This window comes from Mastacembelus armatus, chromosome 11, assembly GCF_900324485.2.
Source record: "Mastacembelus armatus chromosome 11, fMasArm1.2, whole genome shotgun sequence".
Taxonomy (NCBI): domain Eukaryota; kingdom Metazoa; phylum Chordata; class Actinopteri; order Synbranchiformes; family Mastacembelidae; genus Mastacembelus; species Mastacembelus armatus.
In genome coordinates, this window is record NC_046643.1 from 4830854 (window position 1) to 4850389 (window position 19536).

The window sequence follows — 19536 nt, forward strand, 5'->3', positions numbered from 1 at the left end:
TCTTTAGTTCTGCTGTGGGACAAAGCTCTTTTAGCTCTTTATATCCCAGATGGTTATTTTTAACTTTTCTTTCTTGTGTTTTTCTCAATCAGCAAAACATCATACTCCATTCACTACTGTTACATGAATGTTGGCTAGGACTTGGCTCCTGGAGATTTTGGAGATTTTCTGGAGATTTCCCAGGCAAATATCAATAAATTAAAGTGATGCTTAACAATATTGTGACTAATAGTAGGTGCATGCCAAAACCTAAACACTTGTCTTAACATTACAATCCTGAACCAAAGTTTAAAATTTGCAGCATATTATTTAATTCTTAAAAAAAAAAAAAAAAAAAAAAAAAAAAAGTCTTTACTATGTCACTGTCACTAAAAAACAAAATCAATACTGTTACATTAGAAATTGCCTCAATATTAAAATTACTTTTTACTTTGTTTCTTTCTTTCTCCTTTTGCTGCTGCTGTCTTTGAGAGAACTTAGCAGCAGTGTCTGGAAGCTATGATAATGTTATCAGTATCACAGTTTCTCTGCTTTTCTGCAGTATCTCTACTTTTGCAGTCAGGGGTTGTTTAAACTGTTTTGGATCACAATGACTGTATAACTTTGATACACATAAACCAGACTTCAGCGTTTATTAAGATTCATCATTATCATCTAACACACATGCAGATATGGACAGGATAAAGCAGTGATTATTATAAAGTACAAACATGGTAATACTTTCTGCTGTGTTAATGTTAATTTCTTAACCATTACCTTTGCCTTTCAAATCATTGTTCTAGTAGCTTTTGTTCACTTGTCTTTGTTGCTTCTTACTGCAGTATACAGTACATCAAATAGTGCAGATACATGTGTACACATCTGGTCAGTATCAGTAAAATGATAATTACCAAATCTGTGCATTTAGTACCTTTGTGTTTATTTTTAGATAAGCACAAAATAAATAAGGCAACCTTCATTAGTAGAGATTACATTTGATTTTAGTAAATTTTAATGTATTTATTTGTTGGCTATATGTTGGCCATCTTGACAACCACTTTGATCCTGCAGAGCATGGATTGGGTAAGCGTTACACAAATCTGTCTACAGATGTTTTGCCATTTGGCTCAAATGAATCTTTCAGCTGGAGGGTTTTTCTGCTCGTCAAGTTTAAAATAGACCAATATTATTCTAATGGACGTGAAAGGACATATTTGGCCAGACCATAGTCACTCTTTCTTAAGATACTTATGTGATTTTTGCTGTGCCATCTCCCCTTCACCTTCTTCAGTCATGCACTGCCATATCAACACACCCCCACATCTGTTTCTCGACACTGTGCAGTCACTGGGGTGGTCCATGCCACAACAAACATGCCGGATCCCATCTGATCCAACCAACTACACTTGACAAATCCAATGACTGTGCAGCCACTATCAGGCAACTTCTATTATTTTCTTCTGTGAAACGCTTTTCTCCTTGGTTGTCGTCCACAGACGTTGACTTTGTGCAATGTCCTTCACACTGTCTGAGCAGCCACTGCAACACTGGTCTCCGCAGGTAATCCCTCTTCCAAGTTATTTGTTTTTCAGCATATGTTTGACTAAATAGTAAATTGTGGCATTATTTTTTGAGGATGTGCACGACACCTTTTGGTTTTGGTATGGCTCTTACTGTATTTCTTAACCACTGCTGCAGCTGTGTTTAAGCTCTTGTACTGCACCTCATCTGTAACGTCTCAGAATCTCAGTTCTTATTTGTTAAAGCAGTTCTTACCATGTGGAGGCATGTTGCATTAGACACTACACAGACCAAAACCTAGCTGCATTATTTTTCTTACCCTGATTTAGTTTTGTGTGGAAAAAAACATGTATTATATCAAACTTCCAAACTGTCTCTACTATTTTTCACTCCTTTTTTCTATTACTTTGTCACATCTGTATCATCTAATCACATACTGTGCTTTACAAATTCCAAGTTATTCTGCCTATGTGTGGCACTTTGTGACCATGGTCATAATTTCCTCCTTTTTGACACGCTGCTATTTCATCCGGCATGCAACGAAACAACCCCTGTAAGCAATTAGGCATAACATCTGAGCTGGGAGACCTTTTAAGGCCATTTTTAATGTCAGGTTACCTTCTGTCTGGAGTGTGGCGCTGGAGTCATTTTTTAAATTTAATAAGGGATTTCTCTGTGTTCCTAGGGACGGTTGGTGTGTTTGTTATTGAAATGGTTCAGGTGGTTGTATTTTGGTGGTAATATGTCCAGTAAGTAAAAGAAATGACAATTTACATATTTTTTTAAGCAAAGAAAAACATGCCATCTACGGTATGTCCCCTGTCTAAGATATATGTTTACCACTCAAGATATTACAACCAGTTTTAAAGTCTCACACCTTCTCCAGGAAAATAGTATGTTTGTTATTTTGACTGTTTTCCAGAGTTTGCTCCACTTGTAGTAGTTGGTGCTGTTAAGTGGCAATTCCCCATTCCTTGCATTCTTGCTATCTACACCAGACCTTTAAGGAAACATGTTTAAAGAGACATGGAATGTCTTTTTCTTCAGTCTTCTCATCCGAGGCGTCCAGTTACTAACTCTTCCGACAAAGGGGCATGTAAAATACTCCCACAAGCCATGGTCCTACAGGCATCCTCCTCGTTCCTCAGAGCAGATATTAGAGATTTTGGGATGGTCTTCAAGATGGTGGACTAGAATTAACCAGGTTAAGTTATGATGTAGCAGCAGGGAAAAATGAAATAAAACAATTGGGATATACCCCAGAAGTCCATTTTTGTATTTACTGACAGTTGTGACTTTGGCCCTTTCTACTTTGTTAGAAGGACGTAACTCACTGTTGAACGCAATAGTGTGGAAACAGTGTTTACAGGAGAGCCTCTGCTTGTTTTCTGCTGACCACAGTGATGGTAGTAGATGAGTTGCTTTTGAAATAATCTACATTTGCTCTTTGCTCGAGAGCCTATTAATTAGCATATCTTGGAGTGTACCCCTTTATGCACCGTAGCAATACTGCAAAGTATTGTTTCTATTAGGCAGTACAAAATATTACTGTGTTTTGTTTTCCTTATGTAGTCTTTTATAAAGAAGTGTCAGAAAAGTTCAGCCAAAGCACATACATTCCCTTAGAGGCCAATGAGCTTGGTGGGGTGTGTAATACAAATCGAGCTGCTAATTGCATTGCAGCACAATTGATCAACCAGTTCTTTTTGGTATGTCATATTGTCCTTTGTGTTCTTCTGAACCAAAACTTTTGAAAGTTGTGGTTTAAAGTGATGTGCCTTAAATAAGAACAGTACTTGAGGAAATTCCCACATTTTAGTGAATCTGTATTTGTGAATATGTTCAGACTAATTTTAATACTAGTGTTGTGCCACTTTATTCTATTTACAATGAACGATCCATTTTAAATTGTAGTATTTGAAGTTGATTTCTAGATTCTAGTCTTCTGAATGTATGCTGCTTAAGGTGAGTTAACTTCAGTTATCCTTCCTACTTTTATTTGCATGATATGCTCAAGATATTATTCCAGAGCAATGTTTATTTACCAGTTCCACTGCAAACTACAGGGGAGCCAGTCACTGTGAGCAAAGAGATAAGCTCTTTGCAGGTTTACAGCTAAAACTCATAAGCTTTCTTTGCATCAGATTTATAAACTGTTTACAGTCTTAGTTTTTTTGCATCTCATTGCCTTTTGAACTTGGGCGCACATACACAAGCGAAACTTCGAATCCCAAATTTAGCCGTAAATATATGTAGACATACCCTTTGTCATAGTTTTGCATAACAATATGTTTTGTGTCTGCTCTGCAGCCAGTTGAGGAAAAAATTCCATAGCAGTAGTAAGATTTTACCTCCTAGGTAAAGTCTTTTTCACAGAGGAAAAGCAGCTGTCATTACACAGTAACATCACTTACTGCTGTGGCAGTTTGTAGAGCCCTTATCATTAGTTTGTCACATATACTTGAAAACCATCGTGATGAGTGGTTTCTCTCTTTTTATTGTTGAACCTTAGAGAGATTATCAGTGATATATAGCCATCATATCAAAACAGACTTTCCTTCACAAATAAATCACAAAGCATAAAATAAGGTGATGAAAACAGGAACATAAAATGTAGCCTCCACTTCAAATGGAACAAAAGCTAAAACTGATCACACTAACCTTGAGACTTTTGTATTGATGGTTGTGTGGAAATCACGCAGTAAAACTAGTTAACAATCAAAATAAATAAAGCTTCATTATTAAATTCTGTTTCTGACCATATCTGTGCCTCTCGTCATCCTCAGCTTGTTGTAGAAAACAATGTGTATGCATGTCCTGAAGTCTTTTCGCTTCACTTAATTATATTTGAAATTAGGAGGAGGGCATCGGACCATGTACGTCTACAAAAATGGCTGCAATGACATGTAAATGTCATATGATCTACATTGATTCTGTGTATTTGAAGTCTAACTGGTGCTATAATGAAGTTGTCATGTTGAATTATTTTATTTTGCTTTCTTTTATTCCAGAAATTCAATAATAAAAAGAAAACTAATTTGAATGGAAACTTGAATATTATCTCAAGTTGGTGGGCATAAGTTCCCTCAACCAACAAAACGTGATCTCTCTTGCATCTTGTGTTTATAAAAATCCTAGTTTATGGTTTGTGTGGGAAATATCATATACTAGGTTTTGGGCTTACACACTGTTTATCTGGCTCCCGGTGAGTTAGGTAGTGGCATTTTTCATGTGTAGGTTTCAGAACTGTATCATTTTCCTCCTACCCATGTGCACAATACACACATTTTTCCTTGTCAGTGCATTCCTCAGTCATGCATATACTATAGTGTACAATGTGGTGCAGTGTTTTTTCTACGTCTAATCACTAAGCAGAGGCATCATTGATGCAGTAGAAATAGAGGTGGTATTATCACACTGTAGTGACATGGTGACTGACTGTAGCATCCATGGTTATTGAATCATTTAGTCCCCACCTGCCTGTGCCAACCACATGGTCTAAAGCCAGTTAGATAGACAGGCCACAGTAGAGAGAGCCTCTCTGAACCCTCCTATGTTCTCTGTGGGAACTAAATGAATAAAAGATGAAGTGTCACAATAGGAAGACATCTGTAGCAAAACAAACAAAACATTACTCTTTCTGCCACAGCCATCTTAAAAAATGAGACAAGACTTCAGCTTCTGGAAAATAAATAACATATGTCTATATCTATATAAAAAATACTGTTCCATCAGACCTCTTAATCCTCACTGCTCCTCTATGGCTCTTCTGTGAATATAAGGATCAGTTCAATTGTCCTCTAAAACTATTCTTTGCACATTCATATTGAAAGTCTTATAAGGGCACACCATCTTACTACTTTTCAGCTCATAAAAAAGGAACAGAGTGGATTAATATTGCTCCAGTGATTTTTCTATCACGAACAAAGCTGGTTGACAGCTGCCTGTGCAAACCTACTTCCTCATTTGACTATATCAGTTGGCTTATGATGTTTGTAGTATTACATCTGATGTGGAGTAAGGCATTTCAAGATTTTGTAACTGAAATCCCTCATCATTTTATGCAACACAGTTATCATTTTTATAACTTACAAGTCACAAGAGCTTCTGTACTGCTGACCTGAGTGGAACATCAGGATCTTTAAAGACAGCGTGCGCCGGCCTTTCCTCGTGTCTCAGAAGTATAGCAAATAATTTCTCTCACTAGTGTCTCACTTGTCTTTCTGTGAGGTTTTTATGATGCATATGTAGACACGGGCAAATGCTTGGGAGATTATAAACTTCTGTTATTACAGAAGCACTTCCTTCCATGACTAAAGAGCAAGTTTCTGGATATATTTGCCTGAACATTTCTCTTTATTTTCTTAACTATGGTAGCAGAATAGCTCTAAGGCTGGCTATGTGAGAAAATTCACCAATATGTTGAGAGAAGACAGTATGTTAAGAAATATATAATCAATTGCGATGAGAGTTACTCTGTAGACTCAAGCTTCCTTTCTGACATTGGAATATATGAAATCAATCAATGCAGTCTTTTCAGATGAATCAAACTGAAACATTGCTCCTATTTTTTTTTTATTAGCTTCTGTATGTTTTTATTCCTTGCAAAGCACTGTTTTAGAAAGATGCTCTTTAAATAAAGTTTATTATTATTGTGACAGAGTTAGTAGATTTAAAACGCTTCTAATCATTGCCATCTTTCATTGAATATATGCTTGTGTGATATACTGTGTCTGTTCTTTTTCTTTGAAGGTTGAAGTTGAGCTATGTAAACGTGCAGTCATATTTCTTGACCTGCTGTCAAGCAGAGGCAGCTCATCTTTCAGGCACTTTTCCTCTGCTATAATATGGGCCAGGAAAGTATTTATAGTGAAATACAATGATTGGCTATTGCTACTAAAGAGTAAGAAAATAGAGGAAAGAATATACAGAGAGATGTTATTTAGTATATCCACATTAATATAAATGGGGTGGGCAAAATAGTAGAAACTCCTCTTAGCATAACACAGTACATATTGTTTAAAGTTGAGTCCATACCTACCCTAATTCATACCTACTGGTAACACTGATTGGTTAATTTGGCTACGCCCATAGCCATTTGTGCACTACTTTCTTTTTAGACTGATATGAAGTGGGATGTATTATTTATTTGTAGAATTGTGGTGATTAACAGTTACACATACTTCATGTAATTGCTATGAATGGTCCTGATTTGTCCTGATTTACACACCTCGTCACTCCATTGCAGTAGCCCTCCATTTCATTTTTCAGCAGGTGGATGAATGAGGGAGAGAGAGAGAAAGGTGGGGCAGTCTCAGGCAGAGGGGATGAAAACTGGAGCCTCAGTGTTCCTGACAGTGTTTGAAATAGAGGCTGTTACATATCTGCTCTGAAGCAGCGCTGACGTGATCTCCATACTGTATTTTCAAGAGCATAAAAGTTCCAGATTAATACTTTAAGTAAGGTATAAAGATATCTTGGCATTCATTGTGGCTGCCATTTCTAGTGAATCACAGTCCAGTCATGTGATGGTGATGTGATTATCCTGGCTGTCTACTGTACCTGATGAATTAGGAGGAATGGTGTTGCATATTCAACTAAATGGATTGTTTTTTCTTCCCAGTCCCCTTCCTTTTAAATTGTTTTCCCATTCACTTTTTGTCCCACTGCTCTTCTTTTATGTGTTTTGATTCACTCCATGACCCAGTGAATATTTAAAGTGGAACATTATTCACAAAATTTTGATATAATGCTGCCATCGTCTCAGAGGATTTTGAAGGTTTTGGGCTGTACAGACTGTTGTTCTTACAGTGAGTTTGCATCTCCCTAGCTACTGTGTTTCTCTTGAAATCAGGGTGGTTGCTGCTCCTGCAATCCTGAAGAGCAGGAGTGGTTCACCTGCATAGGCAGAACACATGCTTTATTCAGGTGATGTATCATTCATTTGATGGTCCTGGCTGAAGTGGATGCAGCTGAGTCATTTGTCTCAGGTAAAAGGGGGATGGAGGCATAAATTAGAACAACAGACACAAAAAGGACTTTTAGGTAGGATGCCAATCAGCAGCTTTGTTGCCCTAGAAAGCAATTGCAAAAGAAACATTAGAGTAGCTCTGATTTTCTCTGTCATGTGCAACCTGTGGTGGGTAAAGTGAGTCAGTCTCTTTTTCTTCCCACCCACAGTGTCATTTTGTTTCCCTTGTCCAAAAATATTTGCATCTACAGATATTAAAGCACTTATTTGGAAAGTCCTGCTGTCTTTCATCACAGCAGGTGCCATCACGCTCATTTTTTAAATTTAATTTGTTTGTTTTTAAAATCTCCCTCTGTCTCTGGTTTGTGTCTGCAGAAAAAGTGTTTGGGGAATTTCTGAACTGGGAGCTGGAGGAGACTCTGTCTCACCTGCCTCTAAAGCCTGGCCAAGCTGTCACACTTACTATCAACATCAAAGTCAAGCTGGACTTCTCTGGTCAGGAGAACCTGCTGCAGGACCTCAACGATGGTGAGTGGACACAGAAATTCACCTTTGAACCTCAGGGAAACCGGATGTCTGTATCAACCTGTCAGTGTAAACCTGCTGAGCTTGGTAAATGCATCAGTGTTGTCCTGGACATACTTTTGAACAAAAGTACAAGATGATACAAGAAATTTATGTGGTAACAGGTGTAACATCAACATATATGATATAATAATACACAGTTACAGATTTTGATAATTATGTAGTATTAATGTTAGTATCATTCATTAAAGAGTTACTCCCTCCTTTAATGAAATTCTTTATATTTAATCAAGTTTACTGTGATTAAAATATCTATCCTATGTTATCCTAAAGATTTCTGCCCTGATTGATTTGAAGCCACAGTCGTAGTTACTGGTGGTATCAGCAAGTGTGTTGTAACTGCAGGCACTCCTCAAGCAGACGTCATGTCTGAAATAGCCATATAAGTTTCATTAGTTAGATATCAAATGTTACTTTTAGCAGGAACCATTTTAGACCCTTTCCCCTGAAGAAAACCATCAGGTTCAGGTGAGAAAGGTCAAAATGACCCCACATGAATACACATCCATAGCAACCTAATATTCAATTAGACTGGTTAAATAGATTAAAAATATGGGTGAGTTTATGGCTCTGTATAAATATCATCCTTAGGGTCTGAGCATCTTGATGCTAAAACAGCCCCTGACTTTTAGAAAGAAAATGTGAATAACCAGTAAAAGAAAATTGACCCCAACATATCAGCAAAAATAATCGGCATCACAAATTGGCCATCAGCTGCCCTGATTTCTAACAATCGGCCATATAAAAAACTCAGTCAGTTAACCTATAGTAATGGTCACCACTACTGGTAAAACCTGCTTTATTGAGCATACTGAGCATGACATATACTGAACATTTATAGGATCAGTTTAGATCAGCTCATATTACATTACATGGCAAGGAAATTCAGGTGTCGCAGCAGCAAGCAAAAAAAATCACAATAAAAATAGCAAGATAGAGCTTTGAAAGCAAAACAGAGCATGGAGAAAAACACACACACTAATAGTAATAATAATAAAAATTATTATGGCTGAGGAGTCTGATGGCAGCAGGACTAAAAGACGTGGTAGCTCCTGTAGCAGCCGACTACTGAAGGCACCACCCAGAGCACCACATGCCATGGCTTGTCTGTCCTTCCTCGCCAGCTGAAAATCATCCAGAGTTATATGAAAGTTGGTGATGGGTTCATTCAGCCATGCTTCTATGAAGCATAAATGCACTGAATGGCTAAAAAAAATCTGATCATTAAGTGGTGCTTAATTTCATGAACTTATCAGTGATTGTAAATTGAAGGTTTTTTTCTCTTCTTTCACATTTTGCACATCTTTAGAACTGACTAAAAAGTGATTTATAATAAGTAATTCCTAAATGTCTTCCAAATTCAGGGAGGGTTCTTTTTCCTTCAATTTATGCTTTATTGGATTACAGCTGAAACCAGTGTCGGACATTTGCTGGTTCCAGCATCACAGCATGTCTTTGTTTTCTAGGACCACTCTTAAAATAATTACGTTTATCTGCACTGTTAGCCAGACAGAACAAGCAGTTCAGCATCTTCAACAGTGGAAATTTGTGATGAACATTTTTCATTATTTCCTGTTTCAACATTTTGTGGTCCATACACTTACTAAGACATAGCTCAAAGAATAATCATTAAGGAGGAGAATTTCTGTTTGCTGCACTATAGTTCTTTTGAACCACAATGTTCAACCAAATACTGTAACTACCAAGCTGATGTTATGCACATGGGTAATGTGCTGCTGTACAGAAAGCCCTTTTTGGTACAGCGGTTCAGTCTGCCTTGTTTAAGATTCAACAGTAATGGGACAGAGGGCTCAAGGTCTCTACACCTCTATTTCTTTCCTAGATTCTGGCTCCTTCCCTTGAACCACTGGATTCCCATTCTTCTAATTCTTATTCCTGAGTTTTAAAAAATGTCTGACCTTCTCCTCTACCTTGAAGCTCATTTATTGTGGTCCTTCTCGAGTGTTTCCCAGAGTTCATGCTCAGCCTTCTTTCTTTCTTGTCTCGTTCCTGACCTGTCTACCTCCTCTTTCAGAAGGTTGAACCACTTCACCACCAGTCTATTGGCTGATTAATATTAATAAGTGATCAGAATGGTCCTGCCCTTGCACCACAGAAACTTCATTGTGTGTGTGTGTGTGTGTGTGTGTGTTTTTGTAAGGGTATGTATGTGGATGCAAACGTAAGTGCATGCGAAGCAGCATGTTTATCTCACACTCAGTGCCACTCTTCTCATGAGGTCATTTAATAAGCAATACAGTTTCAATGTTTTAATTAGCTGAGCAATAATTGGGTCCCTGAATTAAGGAGATAAGCCATGGTTCTGTCTAACAGCACCTTCTGAATGCAGTTATTACAGTGACATTATAGGATGCAATTTTTGCTGCACACATTTGGTACCTCTTTAATATAATAATCTAATCAATGTTCTGTTAAATATTGATGAACTGATTAGCATAAAGCCTTTGCTTTTTTAGTCTGCGCTCCTGTGTGCTGGAAGGTTACCAAAATGCTTCCATCTTGATTATTTTAGAGACAACATTCTACAAGCGTTCGGTTGTGCTAGTTAACCACCACATATGGTCAATTATAAATGCTGCCACTTTGTACAGTTAGTGAATAGGCACTTAGAGGTAAAAGCATGATAGACTTTATTTGTGAGAGAGTGTGTGTGTGAGGGAGAGAGTGCATTAAAACTGTGCAGCTGTGATGCACAGGCCAGTTGGTAACTTTGACACTTTATATTCTGAAGAATAGGTCTCCATTCTGGGAAATGTTTATTCATTTATTCACTTGTTGAGAGTTGGCTCAGAAGATCTAGTAGTAGCTGTTATTGGAATTATTTAGAAACGATTGATCAATTATTTAACAGTCTTGAAAATTAAATTCAGTTACTACAAGCATTTTATTTAGCCACTGTTGGAGAAATCCATATGGACACGGAGAAATCGTTTGTACCAAGCTATTAAACCTTTCTATATTACTCGACTTATGAGGACTGTTGCATTGTCCTCACAGTTCTGGTTACACAAAAAATGCCCACATAGTGCTGGTATGTATTCCTGTGAACAGCAGGAGTCAGCAGCCCTTCGATAAGTAGACGACATTGTATCCTGATGTGTGGGATGTTTGCTTTCACTACTAAATAAGAAGAGAACATTGTTCATCTAAGCAAAAATCTGCAATAAAACTTTCATTTTTTGAAATGCAAGCAATGAGAGTTGAAAGGATGGTGTAAAAACCTCTCTAGGGAGAAGTTTCCAGGGAAATGGATAAATAACAGTCTTTCTGTAAAAGTAATTAATAATGAAAATGATGAATATAATTTTGTCCTTATTCAATTTCTTGCCAGAGCGTAGAGGAGAGGATCTGTGGAACTAAAGCCAGCATGTTTTGCATGTAACTCCCTGTGAATATACAAATTGTCATGTTTATATTTCTGTTTGCACATGAATTATGAGATATAACATGTTAAATAGCAAAGATTATGCGTGCTGGTAGGCCAGATTTTAGTATGGACAGAAGGCCATTTAATATTTTAGCCCATTGCCTTTGTTGGCATTATAAATACTTGTGGTCCTTGGTAGCACCAAGAATGTCAATATAATCAGTGCTGAATGAAAATATTAAGATAACTATAATAACATTACACCAGCTGTTCCTGCTTCATCATGTAAAACCTGAAGTTAATTCTGAACAGATGAATGAATTTGAATGAATTAGTTGCCCACCCAAATAGACATTTTTTTTTTTAATCTTGGTAACTCTGCAGAATGTGAATGAGCTTTTCATCACTTTTTTTCAGCTGAAGGAAGTCTACATATGCACTCTGTTTCTCTCTTTTTCACACCCTCTGTTTTTTCAGCTCCACAGGCTGAGGGTAAATGATAGCTCACAGCTTGTGCTGTCTGTGATGGAGTCTCTTTGATGCTTATGCTGCTGGCACGTTGTGTTAACATCAGCATTTCTCAATATTGAATACACCTATAAGGTCAGATGTCTAGCAGCCCACACATGACCAAGGTTTACTGTTTGTCATTCTGTACTAGGGCTAAGAATTAGCTGCAATTGGATTCACACCTGTCAGAAGAGTGATGTAAGGCATCATCAGTGGCATTTAAACTTCACTAATATATGCTATTTATTGATTAATCTGTATTTATATGCACGTTATGGAGAAAGTCGAGTGATCAGCCATAAATGTTATGTTGCCTGGCAGTACTGCACTCAGTGTCCTTTGTCTCAACTGAGGCAGAAGGGGCAAATCGGACACCACCACAGAAAATAGCACAGAGGGAACATTCAAAACAGGTCGAGCCTCATTGATTTATCTTCAGACAAGTTTATCCCTTGGAGTTCTGCTCAAGACCACGACATCATAACTCAGGATCAGATAGGAGTGATGTCATCATTCAGGACTAATGGGCCTTGACTTACAGTGAGCGTTATCGTGTTAAATGGTGTGTCATATCTAATGACAGTGCTACTGCCTCCATCAATGTTGTGGTTGTCTTTGAAGACTGCACCTTGTATCCACCTAAATGTTTGCAGCCAAGTGAGGCAACACAAGAAAGGCATTATACCAACTAAGAACATGAATGAAAGGACACAAGCAGAGCTTAAGATGAATTCACAAGCTTTGTTGATAGTAATAAGGGAAAGGGAGGTGTTGCCTTAGCATATTCTGATGTTTGTCCTCAGTTAACACCACTAAGATGATGTACTGCCGTTTCACTTTTGTAGTTGCAGTTACTTAGCTTTCACTTTACACCAGCAGGGTTAGCCCCTAGGAACACTTTTTAAAGTAATAACCTTTGACATGTTCATGTTAGATTTCCATTTTGCTCCCCTCTGATGTTTCTGATACAACACAGCTGCAGTTCAACCTTCAGTCCTTCCTTGAAAGCTTTTTACATTTATTGCTCTGAACATGTTCAGTCTAGTAGGTCAGAGCAGCTGGGTATCACCCCTCAGTACTTTTTAGTTAGTCCATAGCACATAGATATAAAAACTGACTAAATATCTGATCTTATTCAGTCCTCTCTCCTTTGTTAGCCAACTAAACTATTTTTAGGAAGTTGGTGCATTAACAGCATCTTCTAGAAAGCCTGATCCTGATTTGCATGTAGCCTGTGCAAACCAGCACATATGCAGACTTGGTTTAATGAATAAAAGAGTTTTGTATGCAAGGTATCACAAAATCTATTGTTTTTCTATTGAAACTAGCAAAAAGTATCGTTTCCTTTTTGTGATAGTATAAAAATTATAAGCAAACCAATACAATGTTGTTATATCTCTAACAGAGGATGTCTAGTTTAACAGTTTGTTGGAAATAAATAGAACTGAGCAGTTATCATGAGCAGTGAGAAGCCACCATGGTTGGACAAAGATATCAGTGCAACCGAGAGAAACTTGAGTAAATCTAATTAAATTCAAAGGAAAAAGACCACAGGGATATGCTTTTTGACAGGTGATTTTTTTATAGCAGGGCAGCACCACAAAGCACATAGTCATAGTTTTGTTGGAAATGTTCTCAGGCATTGTGCAGAAGCATTGAGAACTGTATATTATAAAGGTCAGTGGGCAGCCATACTATTTGTGGCTATGGAATGAAAAACAAAACAAAAAATGCAGTAGAAAATGAATATGTTGTTTAGTCAACTCAAGTTAAATGCCTGAGAATGTCTGCATACCAGACATTTGTTACTGCTGCAAGCAGCTGCAAAGCAACTGTTTGTAGATGATTTCCTTCTGACTTTAATGGAGCGTCCAGAGCGACTGGTGTGGCTTTCTGTAATAACGGTAATCATTTGTTCGGATCTGTGCATATTACCTAACAGAATCCTGCTCATCATGTAGCACCATAGGTAGAAGCAAATTATGCTTTTACAGTTTTAACAGTGTGGTCTTAAACATTGTTAGATTGTAGTATAATATCACACACAGAGCTACAGTATCTGTCAGAGTGGTTTTATTATCAGTGAAAGATTAGGTTGTTCATCTTTACTTCTTAAATGAAACTAAGGTCTCACAGTGTTTGTTGTTTGACTTGTATGTTCCACTTTCATTATTCTGTCCAGTGAACAGGATATTGGAGGAGTGGAGTGGAGTTTTTAATGTTTACACTGTAACTGGTCATAATTTCCATATTTATTAGCTATATCTGTGCTCCAGGAAAAAAGGCATGTGAGTCTGAGAGCAATTGGCAAAGTGGAGATGCATAGTATCTCATGACCCTGCAGATCTGTGCTAATAATGTTTTCATTATTTCACAAGTGACACTCCCAAGCTTTGCCGTTACAGTGAGGTCAGTGATAGAAATGGTGAATTCTCAGGTTTTGCCCACAGTGGTTCAACAGGGAACTAGACAGATACTGATTGGAAGGAAGGTGTAAAGGAGAGCATGATTGTGAGCATTGCCATTGTTAATCATGCTGCTCATTACTCACACGGTCTCTGTGCCACGGGACATGACAGGTCATGTGTACCTCCTGAAACGGGTCACGTCCCATAAAGGAAAATCCAGTCCTTAAAGCCTGAAAGTGTCCATTGCTCTGGCTTTTTCATTTTAACACAACTCTTTTACCCATTTAGTTCTATTTTACCAATTTTGCATGTAGTTGTTATGAAGTATTATACTCGAGGAATGTGCCTTGTCTGTCTGTTTTGAAGCCAGTTGCCTGAGCTGCTGTGCAGGCCAGTAATTTCCCCTCTCTAAAGGGAAATTACAGGGCTTGGCATTCTGCTGGCGTCAGAGTCTGATATGATTCCTTTGACGTCACAGCGTGGGCTCTGGGCGTCATTTTTGAGCATTGTCTGAGTGGGTTGAAAGCAGTGGCCCCTGTGGTGGTGCCTAATGCAGCTGCTTATAGTGCAGCTGCTCCTGTGTCCACACTGCTTCTCTCAAGGTTATGAATATAAATACCTTCATTTATGCTTTGCATGCTTGTAGCACCATAAATCTGATTATTTTAGATTTTCTATTTAAAAATATTAAAAACTAAGTCACTATTGCTGGATGATTTATTGTTCAAAAATTTGAATCATCTCTTAAACCGTGGGTCTTTTATTCTGACCTAAATGAAAGCAAGCTTTGCTTTTTCAACCACAACTTTGGGAACAGTTATGGCAGGTACATTTTATAAGCTTTAGCTATCTCAGACCATCCAATACTGTCATTATGAGTTGGCTTATTCTTCAACTGTTTTAAAACAAGAAGCCAGTGAAAGGGTCTGAAATTGATAGATACAGTAGAGACAAGGTAAAGATTTGCTGAAAATCTAAATTTCACCAAACCAAGTAACAAAAAGAACCCATTCCAATATTATTACCCAAAATACACCTTTGACATGTGTGTCCAGAGCTGACATTCTTCTAACTGTACATACTCCACCTATTAATGTAATTACATAATGATTCTACTTGACTACTGCAGGCACTAAACTAATCAGCCAGACATGCTAGTATTTGAGCTGATTATATTCACAGTGTGTCTGTTACTGGGCCATTTGGTGGGGCCAGTAACATCAGCAACATACAGGTTCAGGACCAGGGATACTTGCAGAAGGTACAGAGCACAAACTATAGGAGATAGTTGGACCTTTTTGTGTCCAAGGAACACCACTGGGTAAGCCAAAATCTCAAAGCACAACTATATGTATATCTGTACAAAATAGCCTTGATGAATTTGGCTTAGAAAATGTACAGTATCACTCTTATCAGTCTGTAAACATCTATTATTATGCCAAATAAAATTTAAGAATTTTAAAGACCTTTTTAATACCACTCTAAATAAAATGTAACACCGAATTTGTAATAGGCTTCCAATAGTGAAAAGATGTAAAAGATTTCCATGTAATCACCGATTTGAAAATGTGTAGTAAAATTGGGGTTTATAAACATCAACCAAATGGAAATGAAAACAAATGACTAGGTGCTGTTATAATTGATAATATTACAACAGACAATAGTCTACTAATATCCTAATACTGTTCAATGAAGGAAAAATAATCAACATGCATAGTCTTTTTTCATAAATGTTACTGAACAGTACATTTTTATGTGTTGTATTCATTTGTTTTCTTGTTTTTTACCATGGGGTTTATTCTCTAGTTCTGGACAAGACAGAACAATATTGTTGTTTTGTCAGAGTTTGGACATAGATTTCCCTTGTCCCTGCAGGCTCCTCTCTGTACTCTTTGTAAACAAAGCATTTCCAGTGTCTGTGTGCACACATGCCTGGTATAGACACCGAGTCTATACCATTGTACAAGTGTCACATGCACTTCATGTGAGATGCTACGTGCTGTACACTCTGCAGTATGGACAAGTGGTTACTTCAAATGTATAGCATGTGTGGTGTATCTTCGAAAAACAACTGAAACACTTGCAGTGTATGCACGGAGTAGATAAAATGTGTGGTTGTCACAAAATCCCTCAGCACACTGTTTAGGAAACACTGGTCTAATCCATCCTTATACTATACATTCACCCTTGTGTTTCTGGTTTAGTAAAGCCTGAAACGAAGAGACAAACAAAGACAAAACATGTCCGTGTGCTGTAGATCTTGTTCATATATACCTCATACAGCTATTAAGTTTCAAATGAAGCTGCTTAGATGAACTGTAGCCACCAGACATTGCTGTACAACCTGAGCATGTCAAATCAGAGTCAGCTGGTGAAACATGTATTATTGTCTCCTCTTTAATTATTCATGAACAATGTGGAGAAATCTGCATTGTAGTGCATCACAGGATGACTGTCTAAACTGCTGTGCTGATTAGGACAGTATGGCACATTTGGAGCTTAATTCAGGATTCCAGCTTGTACATTTCTTGTTAGAGGAAGCACTAGTCTTTACACTTAATCACCCACTACTGTTCACCTGTAATTGCTAATGGACCTAGGATAAAAAGTGCTTTTTCCTGTTCTTTAAAGTGTCCCTTAATTTTCTGTTCCAAAAAGACTTTACAAACTTTTTCTTACTGTGTGTACACCTGCTTGGTGTGTGGAGCTGGTGCACAACATGTGCTGGACAAAAAACTCAATCCAAAGTTTTGACAGAAAAATAAGAACTATACTTCTTATTTGTTTCTTTTGTTTATCTCTAGATGTAAATGGGAAAACAGAATCATATTCCTTATTTAGAACCTACAAAAACAAAGTTCCTTTAGGGAATTATTGGAAATTACGAAATAAATGAGGTAGATGAGGGGAAGTGAGTACATTAAAGAAATGACTCATTAATAAATAACACACTGAAATGTATCACATGCTGTTGAAATATAAGAATGTGAGATTGTTTGCTCTGATGCTTTGTTGATATTTTTGGCTCTATACTCTTTCTGACTGTGTGGTGCTGTGATATCTTTTCAGATGGGATCAGTGTGACAGGTTTGCCAATCTCCAGTCCGCTGCGCCAAGTCCTCAAACCCAGGCCTGACAACAAGCCTGTGAGCAGTGAGTCCGGCAAGGTGGAGTACAGCCATATTAAGGTGAATAAACACAAGTTCCAGTAAAGTGCATAATAAACAGCACTGAATCAAGACTCACAGCTCCAATGTAGACATATAAATAAGAGGAAACCGTTGTGTTGTGTGAGGCTACAGAGTGAAAAAGGAAAAAACAGTGTGACATGAAGGTGAAACGGTGGGATGCTGACAGGAGGAATGACAAAGCACTAGGTTGAGCTGATCAGCAGGGGACAAAGTTCTGTAGAAGATGTGTGGATGTGGGAGAGGAAGAAATGGGCAGGTTGTCCAAGTCTACATGCTGAGAGTCATCTGTAACACAGTAGCCACACCACCTGTGAGTGTTCTGACCATGTTGCATGGCCTTAAAAACCACAGGCCTTTCTCTCCTTTAAATCATCTTGACAGAAAACAGCAACGCTGCTAATGTGGTGCCAAACAAGTTCACTTTTTAGGGTGTGAGTTTTACAGAGTCATCTGTAATTGTATGGGAGGAGGTTTCTTGCTCACTGTCAGCTAAATGGCAAAAGAGAAAAATTTATTAGACGAATTATAACTTGGATACAAAATACTATCATTCCAAAAAGTCATGTAACCAGCCAACATTAGTTATATACAGAGGTCACCCAACTGCATCAACAGTGAAGGAAAGAGCAAAACATCTCTTCCAAAAGATGTCCCCCTGACCTAATCCAAAGATTCTGCTGTACTTTAGAGGTGCAATGCAAAATTACTCTTTGGATTTATACCAGATGTATGTTGCCCTACACAGGTATGTATGCATTAAACAGAAAAAATCTACAGGAAATCAGCATTTGCCTTTAGTACAACACCTGGCCCCCTAGTTACAATTTCAAGGTAGTTGTTCCAAGCATGTTGGAGAACTTGCCACAGTTCTTATGTGGATTTAGTCCCAAATACTCTCTTATTGTCAGATAAGCAACATGCCTCTGTCTTTATCACTTTGTTTCAGTGTTCATTTCTTTTATCATTGGCCTATGTACTAAGACCTTCAGAAAGTCATTGCACATGTTGTTCATCTAATGTGTTGTGAGCTCCTAACATCACTTCTGGTGTTCAACATCTCTGGCTGTTAGACAGCATGTTACAGCATGTATGCAAACATGGAACATACATACCATTAATATCATCATTCTTTTCCTGGGCAGGGAATATAGTATGCCAGTATATCTTGGACAATATGATATGGCACAGCCCCACTTCTACTGGTTGCTGAAGTTACTGTTGTTCATAATATAATCAAAGAATAAAACATGATTTATATTGGAGGCACCATCAAAAACCAAAACAAGATCTAAATGGAATTTATTATTATAATTATAGCTGTACAAATTTTAATGGTGTAGGTGTGAATAAATAATAGGAGCAGGATATGAAATTTTAACAGCAGGGTCTTGTGGCAAGTCTAATAATGCTGGGTTTGGGTATGGTGCGTATGTTTTCTTTCTCAGGATGACAAATATCTGAAGTAAGTAATCTTTATCTAGCACATTTCAAAAAAAGGAAATTCATAGTGCCTTATGGAGGTAAAGAAAGGGATTAACATTAAAGGCAATATGCAGAAAAGAATAAAATCATTTAAGAAAAATTAAAATGACATTAAAAAGTATAAAAATAGAATTGAACACATAGAATGGGGGGGGGGCTCTTGGGCCCTCTTTCAAGTCATTTTTTCACCTAGGGTAGGCTATATCAGTTTTTGCTGATAATAAACATTCCTACATGTCTAAATATTGCAATTAATGTTCTCTACGCCTTTTGATTATATTTGATCAGATTTTGTTTTGATTTTGTCTATATTAATAAGTCATGCACTGGGAGTTGTTATTCTCATTATGATTATTATATGAGTGTTTTTTTCTTGACGTCAGTGGTTCTGTAAAGAATGAATTCCACTAATAATATCTGTGGGTATGAGGTTGTGGAATTTGTGTACATTCCCACTGTACTGGTAAAATGCACAATTCATTTCCCTCTGCATTTATTGCA

General features: G+C 37.5%; 1 protein-coding gene across 3 annotated transcripts in view; it reads left to right on the forward strand.

Annotated features, from left to right (window-relative positions):
- The window catches only part of trappc9 (trafficking protein particle complex subunit 9), a 166044-nt gene that overhangs the window by 42429 nt on the left and 104079 nt on the right, over positions 1-19536 (forward strand). For all 3 annotated transcript variants that reach the window (XM_026299857.1, XM_026299858.1, XM_026299859.1), the window contains 2 exons: positions 7847-7999; positions 17432-17550. In XM_026299857.1, the coding sequence (XP_026155642.1) occupies positions 7847-7999; positions 17432-17550 (272 nt within the window). The remainder of the gene's footprint in view (positions 1-7846; positions 8000-17431; positions 17551-19536) is intronic.